At 42.8% G+C, this 10,701-nt stretch overlaps 1 protein-coding gene across 1 annotated transcript; it reads right to left on the minus strand.

Moving 5' to 3' along the window:
* Positions 1-145: 145 nt before the first annotated feature.
* Positions 146-6,678, minus strand: LOC119336225 (putative disease resistance protein RGA3). Its single transcript, XM_037608233.1, has 4 exons — positions 6,371-6,678; positions 6,174-6,266; positions 1,970-5,317; positions 146-605 (listed from the first exon to the last, which is right to left on the minus strand). The coding sequence occupies exon 3, from the start codon at positions 5,314-5,316 to the stop codon at positions 1,975-1,977; it is 3,342 nt and encodes a 1,113-aa protein (XP_037464130.1). The 5' UTR covers position 5,317; positions 6,174-6,266; positions 6,371-6,678; the 3' UTR covers positions 146-605; positions 1,970-1,974.
* Positions 6,679-10,701: the final 4,023 nt, after the last annotated feature.

Raw genomic sequence — 10,701 nt, forward strand, 5'->3', positions numbered from 1 at the left:
GACAGGCTGATGCCGTCCAACCAAGCGCCAACCCAGCTCCTTCAGCACGACGCCCCATCAAAAAAAAAACGGCGCCCCATTCTTTTCCTTCTTTGAGACAAAACGCACCACGCAAGTATTACAGCGCAACATGCAACACTATGACTTGAACAAGAAATTTTAAAAGCAACAAATAAAAGTAGAGCAGAAACGTAACCCCAAAACACAGTAAAGGACAAATAGTTCATCAATTTGCTACCACTTGCCAATTGCCATAACAGCAAAAGCGTCATCACCTTTGGGCGGGCCAAAGCGCATATGCTCAACACAGGGGAAAGGTCCTAAACTCACCACCAGACATCACAGCGCAGGAACGCAAGAGTATCAGTTACGGGGAAATTGCCTGCCTGCTACGGTGCTCTTTGCTTCGCCAAAAGAAAACCAAGGAAAAAAAACGTCAGGCTTCATGTTTGTTAAGCCATTTGCTCTCACCTCTCGGACCACCAAAGCAAGAAAGCAGAGTAACAAGTCACAGGGGTTTAACCCTCTTCAGGCTTCAGGAGGTTCAGGGTCACTTTGGCACTTCACGCCTTCTCTCTGGTTCGACTCCACCTGCCGGAGCTAACCTGGGATGGCAGCACAACACAAGCAATTCAGCATGCACACAAGATACGCTGATGTGAGAACGGAATATACGACAGGGAAAATGCATCATTAACTAAAATAGGAAAGTCAAAGGCATCTTAAGATAAAATGGGTAATGAGCATTCCCATTCTCATCAAGCAAAATAGTATTGGTCGGACTAGCTCCGCGAATCATGCCAATAGCATGCATGCGACGAATTAATAAGATATCCAACAGCCGAAATTTGTATAAGATCATGCATGCAGGCATAAAGATGTCAGTGAATTGCAGAAATTGCGATATCGCTACTCCCAAAGTTCCGTCTTCAATGATGTAGGATAACCTGATGGTTCTGCAGGCCCCTGCTCTATTAGGTGGTTGGCGTTCCCTGCCAAGTTGGTCTTCTCTGCTAGGCATTGAGCTCAAACACGTTGGCTGGGCTAAGCTAATTCGTTATCCCACAACATGACCCCTAGTACAGGGCCATACTTTATATTGTTATTAAAACGAAAGGAGAAACAAAGAACTGATTGCATATTAAAGAGAAACAGATCAGAAAGAACACACAGATTGGAAAAAGGTATTTATTGCATGATCATGAACACACATGACTTGAGTACTAAAAACAGCACCAAAGTCATCATCCATAAGAGGAAAAAAATATCATCATCTGCACTCCAGTAAAATGGAGGTTCCAAAAATGTCTTGAGATTTGTCATTTAGTTCATCGTAGATGCGACATTGCTGAAAGCACATAAGGTGATGACCCATTGATGCCATTTCACTCTCGTATCTCAGGAGTAAAAAATGAACTACAGTACAAACTAAAGGTACACATCAACTGTTCCAACAAGTGGCAAGTCAATCTAAATACATCCAAAATTATATAATCCATCTCACATACCCAGAACTACTGAAGGTCAAATAAGGAAACAGTTGCAGAATCCAGAGGCAATAAACTAAAATAGAGGTTTTCTTCCAATGTTGGTCTGTCCATAAGATTACCAACAATATGGGGGCCGGGCCTCTGACCTTTAAATTTAAGAGTGAATTACTAACACTACAGTGATTAAGCTGTATCTTTCAGTACAAGAAATGGCAGCAGTACCACTTAAACATGATAAGGACTGATTAAGTAGAACTTGCAGTACACTGACACATGTCTAATTCTGGTAAGGGATAGGTTTCCTTAGGATAATAAGTTTCATCCGCTTCAAACTCTCATGTTGTAATGGCAAAAACAAGACATGACTGAAAATAGCCATCATGAAAAGAGAAACTTAACAATTGCTAACAACTGTAAAACAAAAACATAAACAGGATTACGTAATGGACAGTAAATGGTATTGCTTCTAGAACACTTACATGTGTCAAAAGTGGCCGAAGTGGGCCATTCTACCTCTCCGGAAAGGTTGCTTTATACCCTTTAGCTTGTCACACGATTCAACAAATGCATTAGTAATGCCTGCAATTCCTTTGGGACCACCAATCGCTTGCAGATGAGGACACTCACGGATCTGCAAGAATTCCAGCTTTGACAAACTCTGTGCCCATATTTGTGCAGAGATAGATTTGATGTACTTGAGGTTCATCAACGCCAGATGGGTTAAGTGGTTGAGGTGCTCCAGTGAGTTCGGAACCCATGGTGAGATGTCTCCACAGTCATTGAGGTACAGCTCCCGAAGCGATATAGGAAATGTCAAGCCTCTCCACTCAATATTTGGACATTCACGTATCATCAATTCCTCTAGACAACAGAACTCCACAAACGTTTCGCCAGGTAGAGACAATAAAGCTTCACAATTTCGAATTGTGATTACTTTTACTGCTGGTAAGGAACGAGGAGTGAAGTCAACTGTTGTTAATTTGCTACAGTTCCAAACATCCAGGCGCAGTAGAGATGACCATTGTTGTATGGGAATTGAAGTCAAAGATTCAGAAGATAAATTCAGTTTCAGTAGCGATGCTAGATCTTCCAGGCAGCTCAGGAAGTGATCAGAAAATTGACCAAAATCAATCATGTTCAGATATTGCAATGAAGGCGGCAACCCAACAAGCCTTTCCCAATTAATCTTTGGGCAGCTCCAGATGCTCAGTGTTTCAAGACATTCAAAAGCTTCAAAGGTTTCAACAGGAAGGTTCACCAACTCTGGGCAACGGTCAATACTAATTATTCTGATTGCTGGAAGACCAGGTGCCTGTAGAAGTTGTTCAAGCGAAGACAGTCTGCTGCACATAGAAATGTTCAAAAAAGTGAGAGCTGAGAACATAGTGCCAGCATGGTCACCACCCCAAGATACTGTACGTATATCACATGTTATGAAGTGGAGCTGCATTAAGCTCTGCAGGTTTGATGGCTTAAACCAAGTAGGATTTAAGTCGCCTTTGAAATACTTGATATCCAGGCACTGAATGACATCTGGATGGGGGCAAAGAGCCTCAAGAACTTCCATATCACTATCAGAGGTGCCCCTACGCTGGTCAAAAGCTAATATTAGTTTCCGAATATCCTTTCTTTTGCTCATTTCGAGCTGTTGTACATCATTTGGTTGCAGATAGGACATGCCTTCCAGATTCAGTTCTCCCTTAAGATTCATGTACCTTAGCAATCTGATATGGGAGAACTCGGAAGGAACAGAATATAGTGTGCAGTGTCTCTGATGAGTAAGAGTATTAATTCTGAAGTGCTGCAAGTTGACAAGTCTAGTGAAGTTCCTTGGTAAGTTCTGGAATATGAAGCTTAGCCCCACGAACGTTTGCAGATTATAAAGGCAACAGTATGACTCTGGGAATGTATGAAAAGTACAAGTCCTGGAGCTTCCAAACTTTAAGCACCTCAGAAGCTTAAAACGAGCAACAGTCTCAGGCAGCACCTTTATAGCATTAAAGCCACAAGACAGAAAACGGAGATATTTCAAGGCACTGGACCAACAGTCAATTACAGGAATAAGAGCAGTCTGGTTCAATGATTCCTTGATAAAAATTGTCCGCAGCTTCTTGTGCTGAGATAGAATCATAAATCTTTTGGAATCAAAATTCTCCTCTGTGAACAGTGACAAATGCCGGACATTTTGAGGAACATTTAGAAGGTCATATTCATTTCTTACGACGAAACTTTCATTTGCTGAGACTAACTGGAGCATATCATGGATCAAATCATGAATGACGTATGCATCAGGTGCCCCCTCAGCTTCTTGAAAGAGTGAGCGGTCTATAAGTTCTTGAAAATAGGAACGCGCAATATCTGAAAGAGGAATTTGACCTTGAGGTTCCACGAAACCTTGGGCACACCATATGTGAACAGCAACTTCCATCTGAAAGACATGGTCTTTTGGGTACATTGCACACAGTGAGAAACACCTGTTCAAACGGAAAGGCAGATAAATGTAGCTCAATCTAAGAGCCGGCAAGATCTCCTCCTTTTCTTGCTTTAATTCCCAAAGCTCACTATCTAAGACATTTCTCCAATGTTCAATGTCATGATTCACCCTTAGCAACCGGCCAAGAGTTTTGGCAGCTAGAGGAGACCCTTTCAGTTTGGGAACAATCTTCCTTGCAATGGTTTCTAAATCTGCATCATTTTTGCAGCCCTTGCAATTGAATGCACATGATCTGAAGAACTCCCAGAAGGCATCAGCTTGTAAACCTTCTAGTGGAAAAGTCCCAACTGTGCACACTTTCTTAGCTACCTTAACAGACCTGGTAGTCACTAGGATAATGCTTCCTGGAAGCCCACGTGTTAGAGGAGCACAGAAGTTCTCCCATTCCTGTCCATTTTCAGTCAGAACATCGTCCCATATATCATCTAACACGAGCAGAAACCGCTTAGACTTGACAGCAGTAGCCAGTATTGATTGGAGAGAATTCAGGTTATCTGACAATGCTTTCTCCCCTGAGGACTGTACGAGCTCTTTTGTCAATCTCTTAACGTCAAAGTCATCGGACACACATATCCAAAGCTGTTGGTCGAAATGAGCTTCTACCAGAGGATGATGGTAGATTTGTTGTGTCAAAGTTGTTTTACCTACACCACCAATGCCAGTTAAAGCCAGTACACCCACACCTTCATTTCTTGCATCATCAATGAAAGCTTCCTGGGTGCTGAGTGCATCAGTTGCACTTTTACTGTTTTTTCTTTTCCCACCACTATGGATGCTTACTGGCACGCCAAGCAATTGAATAATTTCCATCAATTCCTTTTGGCGGCCAAAGATCTTAGGTTCATTTGGAAGAGAACTTGTTTCTGGCCTGAATGACTTCACAAAATGCCTCTCGTTGTGTGAAACCATGAAATTCAACTGAGTTATCAGATGTTCGGCCCTTCTTTGCAGTTCCTTCACTTTACCAAAGCCACAGCAGACTGTGCTCTTAGTGAAATCTGTTGGCAGTGCACCTTTCTCTATCTTTGATTTCAGCACGTAATAGTTCAGATCATCAAGAGTATCTTCACTATCATAAAAGACACTCTTGAGTTCTTCTAAAAGTTTTGCTACTGGGTCCTTATGACTTGACCACTCTGCTTTATCGATCATTTCCTGCATCATTGGCATTGTTGTCTCGAGTTTCCAGAGCTCCTCCTGCAGCTGTCCATTCTCCAAAGTTTTGTCTGGCTGGAACCATTGAAGAAAAGCAATCCAATCATTTAAACCAGATACCACTGTCGTGGCGGTTGAGGTGACAGCCTTGATACCCGAGAACCATTCTGCTTCCATTCTGTAAAATATAATTATCAATTAGACTCTTATCTCTTAGTTCCTTCAAAACAGCACATCCAAATAGATTATTCATATCTTGTGCAAAAAATAAAATGTGAACTGTGACTCCAAAGCTCTCAACCACGTTTAATTGTTAGTTTAAATGCCTATTCAAAATACTAGCATAAGAAGTGTTAATCAGTTACTACAGATGCTCAGCACATAGCTTATGAAGCCTGGAGATTCTAAACTTATGAGTTCCACCATACCATACCTCAATTTCCAGTTGTCATATCATAGGAGTTGCAAGAACACTACCTTAAATATGGATGCAGAGATAACAAGAAAAAGGAAAGAAACAGAAGTACAAAAATGAGCAGGTAGAAGGGGAAAACGGGTGTAGTAGAGGACAACACACACAACCGCCAATCTGAAAACACAAAGCTGGATCATTAAATAAAAGAAGACTGGGCATGTAATTTGCTGACGGGTGAACAATCTTATAGCGTACAGCTGTTAGGACATTCAAGCAATATACAGGACGAACTGGATAACCACTACTTCAAAGACACACCAGCAGGATTCACTTCACAAGGACCATCCTAGTCTACAGTTTCATGAAATTTGAAGTGCGACTAACACAGGGTACGCCTGACCTGCCTCCAGTTGTTTCAGATATCATAGCTTAAGAAACTTCAATCCTTCCTCTACAATTCAAACGTGGATCGTACTAGCCCCCCACCCAAAGAAAACCCTAGCCTACAGCTTCGTGGAAATTTGACGTTCAACTAACAGCACAATTTGCTTCAGTAGGACCATCCTAGCCTACAGCTTCGTGAAAATTTGACGTGCGACCAACAAAGCGGACGCCTCACCTGTCCTTGGTTGGCGTTTGCAGATACCACAACTTGGTCCGAGAAGCTTCGAGATGCCAATAAGATGCTGCTTCAGGGGGTTCCAATCCTTGCCTGCAATAATTCATACATGGAATCACATTAGCACCACCAAATCCTGCAGATCCGGAAGGATTCCACGTTAGCGCAACACAGTGCAAAATAGGCCATGGGCTTACCTGATTCCAGGAGACTTTGATGCTAAATCGACGAGTGCTCAGGCTTGAAGAACCCCTCCGAAATCAACGAGCGCCGCCGGGGTGCGCCGTGACCACGCGTGGCGAGCACGAGCGGTCGACAAGCCCAGCAATTCGCGCCGTCTCAGAGACGCACGGGTAGGAATGGCAAATCGAGGTACGAGATCTTCATTCTACAATGATCCGCAGAACCCTAGAAGGAAAGGGGGAGAGAGGGGAAGAGAAGAAAAGGAAGAGGAATAATGGAAGGGGGAGAGAAGAGAAGGGTTTCTATAAACCTTGTGAAGAATGGGGAATTGGCAAATTCCGTCATGGTACCCCGCAACGAAGAAAAAAACTCCTTCGTGGTAGGGCTCCAAACGGTAAGTTACCTGTGACTTGCGTGCGTTATCCACCGTCGCCGGACCATCCAGAGTTGTTTTTTATTTTATAACACAAGTACAGACACAAGTGATCATATATACGCGCATACACTTAACCCTTTTAACGCACGCCCTACACCTATGAACATCTCCGAGAGACTGAGCCGGTATATCATCTTGAGATTTATAAAGTCACCGTACGCGTCTCATAGTCGACGGAAACGTCTCTTCCCACTGAAAGCGTATCGCCGAAAATCCTGAAATAAATCCAGAAAAATATGCGAGCACCAGGATTTAAACTTGATCGGCTGAGATACCACTTTCCTCCTAACCATCCAACGGGTAGTTGTCGAGCAACTCTATCTGTCGTATTCCTGCACCACCAGTAAAAAAATCAATTACATCACTGGTGCTAGATTTTGGCATGGACGATCACTTTAATGCTACAAGTTGTGATGTACATTAAAGTGATGCAAGAACTTGGCTTTGCGGTACAAATACGAAGCAAAACTTGATCGTATACGTATGCGATGCTGACGAGGCGTGCAGGTGTGGTGTGGGGCCCATTGTCAGTGACCGAATGATGAGGATAGGATGACTGACCTGCTCTTTTTTACAAAATAAAACCTTAGGTTTTTCACATAAAATAATATTAGAGGCCCAGCTGTCAGGAAGAACACAAATTACATTGAGTAAAATAGTATTCCCTTCATCGCATAATAACATAGAAGCTCTTATATTATGAGACAGATGGAGTACGTGCGAGGTTTCGAACCACGAACCCATAGGTAACCCACATGCACGCCTAACCGAAAGTTGAGTGTAAATTAAATAATTTAACTCAAATGAAAAAGTGCAACCCAAAGGGCTCGAACCAGCGACCCGAAGTTTTCACGTGTACGCTATTAACAACAGGGCCGACAAAATTAGTTTGTTTTTCGCATACACAAAAGCTTATGTATCTTCGCAGATAGAAAGTTTTACATGTTACTCCCACCGTTTCAAAATAGATGACTCAATTTTATATTAATTTTAGTATAAAATTAGTATAAATTTGGGTCATCTATTTTAGAACACAGGGAGTATAAGGAAAGAGTATTAGACAACACGTGTACAAATTAGGCGTGTGTCCGACATCCCGAGCAGTAGGCCTGGCGGTGCTTAGCCCTAGGATGAAAGGTCTAGGCCTCTCGCAACATCCCATCTATCCCATGCGCGTCGGCTCTAGCCTAGAGACAGGCGTCGTCACAACTAGTTTGCACTAAGCGAGTGACTGAGGGTTGCGTGTCATTGTCTCATTGAAGATGAAGATGTTCTAGTGCTTCCATATCAACCACACGATGAGTGTGATGATGGAGGAGGTCCCACACTTCAACGATGTCGACAAGTGTAGGAAAGAGAATGAAAGCGCAACTAATACCCGGATGATTTTGATAATTAATAACAACATATACATCATTGAACTAATGTCTATTTAAAAATAATTTCAGGAAAGTTTAGTGTAGGCATGGCAAGGACATGTGGTTGTGGACCCCTCAAAATGCTAAGGATATTGGTACGTCTTCGTCATATCTACTTTTCCTAACGCTTTTGCCCTTGTTTTGGACGCTAATTTGCATGATTTGAATGAAACTAACCCGGACTGACGCTGTTTTCAGCAGAACTACCGTGGTGTTGTTTTTGTGCAGAAATAAAAGTTCTCGGATTGGAAAGAAACTTTTTGGAGATTTATTTCATAAAAAATAAAAAATATTGGGACCAAGAACCATCGGAGGGGGTGCCCTGGGTGAGCACGATACACCAAGGCGCGCCACCCCCACCAGGCGCGCCCTGGTGGGTTGTGCCCACCTGGCGGCCTCCCTGGCCCTAATTTCGACGCTATAAAATCCTATTTTTGGAGAAAAAAATAACAGAGGAAGTTTCATCACGTTTCACGATACGGAGCCGCCGCCACCTCCTGTTCTTCATCGTGAGGCCAGATCTAGAACCCGTTCGGGGCTCCGGAGAGGGAATCTTCGGTCTTCGTCATCACCAACCCTCCTTCATCACCATGATGCCCCCCACCGGGAGTGAGTAAGAGCGTGTTTGGTTGGCATCCACGCCACCTCACGCCTGGCCTGGAGGCTCCCTGAACTCTGCCTGGAACTTGTTTTGTTCGTGTCCTGAGAGATAGACTGCATGCCTAGCCTGGCTGGCATAGGCCTGTGATTAGCCTGGTAGAGTTGAATAAAAAAAATAAGGAAAAACATGCATAGCTCAGGCAGCGGGATTAGCCTGGCCCAGGCGTCCTGTTTCTTTCCCCTGGACCGTGCCGCACCATGCTTGGCTCCTACTTAAGATTTTTTTTATTATTCGTTAGATGACACAACAACACTACAGCAGGGCAACAGCATACCAGGGATGAACCAAACGCATCGATGCCAGGCTATCCTGGGCAGGCGGGAAAAGTTAACCTCACCAGGCCGACGCGAGGCACTAAGATTTTCCAGGCAAGGAGCCGAGGGTGCGAACCAAACATGCTCTAATTCCTTCGTAGGCTCACTGGTCAGTGAGGAGTTGGATGAGATTCATCATGTAATCGAGTTAGTTTTGTTAGGGCTTGATCCCTAGTATCCACTATGTTCTGAGATTGATGTTGTTATGACTTTGCCATACTTAATGCTTGTCACTAGGGCCCGAGTGCCATGATTTTAGATCTGAACCGTTTATGTTTTCAGCATTATATCTATGTTCTAGATCCGATCTTGCAAGTCATATTCACCTATTACATGTTATGATCCATAAACCCCAGGATGACAGTAATTGGGATACTTTCCGGTGATGACCGTAGTTTGAGGATTTCATGTATTCACTATGTGTTAATGCGTTGTTCCGGCTCTCTATTTAAAGGAGGCCTTAATATTCCTTAGTTTCCTTATGGACCCCGCTGCCACGGGAGGGTAGGACAAAAGATGTCATACAAGTTCTTTTTCATAAGCACGTATGACTATTTACGGAATACACACCTACATTATATTTATGAACTGGAGCTGGTGTCGTATCGCCCTAGGTTATGAATGTTATATGATGAATATCATCCAACGAATGCACTGATCCAATGCCTACGAATTCTCCACCTATTGCTCTTGCTAAGTTACTATTGCTATTGTTACTGTTACAACTGATACAAAATCATCAATGTTGTTACCATTACTATTGCTACTGTTACCACTTTTATCAAAACTATCATATTATTGTGCTACTGATCGCCTTGCTGCAAATATTTAATCTCCAGGTATGGTTGAATTGACAAACTCAACTGCTAATACTTACAAATATTCTTTGGCACCCCTTGTGTTGAATCAGTAAATTTGGATTGAATACTCTACCCTCGAAAATTGTTGCAATCCCCTATACTTGTGGGTTATCAAGACCTTTTTCGGGCACCGTTGTCGGGGAGCATAGCTATATTTGTTGAGTCACTTGAGATTATTATCTATTTATTACTATGAAGAATCTAAAAGATACGAGAACCAAGATTTTTTCCATCTAAGACGAGGGGAGGTAAGGAGCTGACATCTAGCTTTGTACCTGATTCACCTTCTATTATGGATAAACTTGCAACACCACCATATGCTATTAATCCTGATATGTCGCAAGTTATTGATGATGATGCTTCTGCTATGAGTAATGCTTATGATAATGCTAGTACCTTGCTTGATGATAATGTGCCACTGGGTGAATTTCTTGATGAACAACTTCCTAGAGCTAAAGATAACGAGAATGCTAAAACTGGTGAAATTACTAAAACTGATGAAGTTCCTGAAACACCTTGTAAGTGCATCTAGTGCCACCCGTAGTTGGTCTTGGAGTATTGACGGCAAACTTGGTTGAGGGACTAATTTGTTTGTGAGAATTGCAGGATAACACAAGTAGTACCGTAGTAGTCCCTTATTGATTCGGTTTACCTAC

Source organism: Triticum dicoccoides, chromosome 7B (assembly GCF_002162155.2).
Source record: "Triticum dicoccoides isolate Atlit2015 ecotype Zavitan chromosome 7B, WEW_v2.0, whole genome shotgun sequence".
Lineage (NCBI taxonomy): Eukaryota > Viridiplantae > Streptophyta > Magnoliopsida > Poales > Poaceae > Triticum > Triticum dicoccoides.

Excerpts from the sequence above, each read along its gene's own strand:
- LOC119336225 (XM_037608233.1), bottom strand. The coding sequence starts at position 5,316 with ATGGAAGCAGAATGGTTCTCGGGTATCAAGGCTGTCACCTCAACCGCC.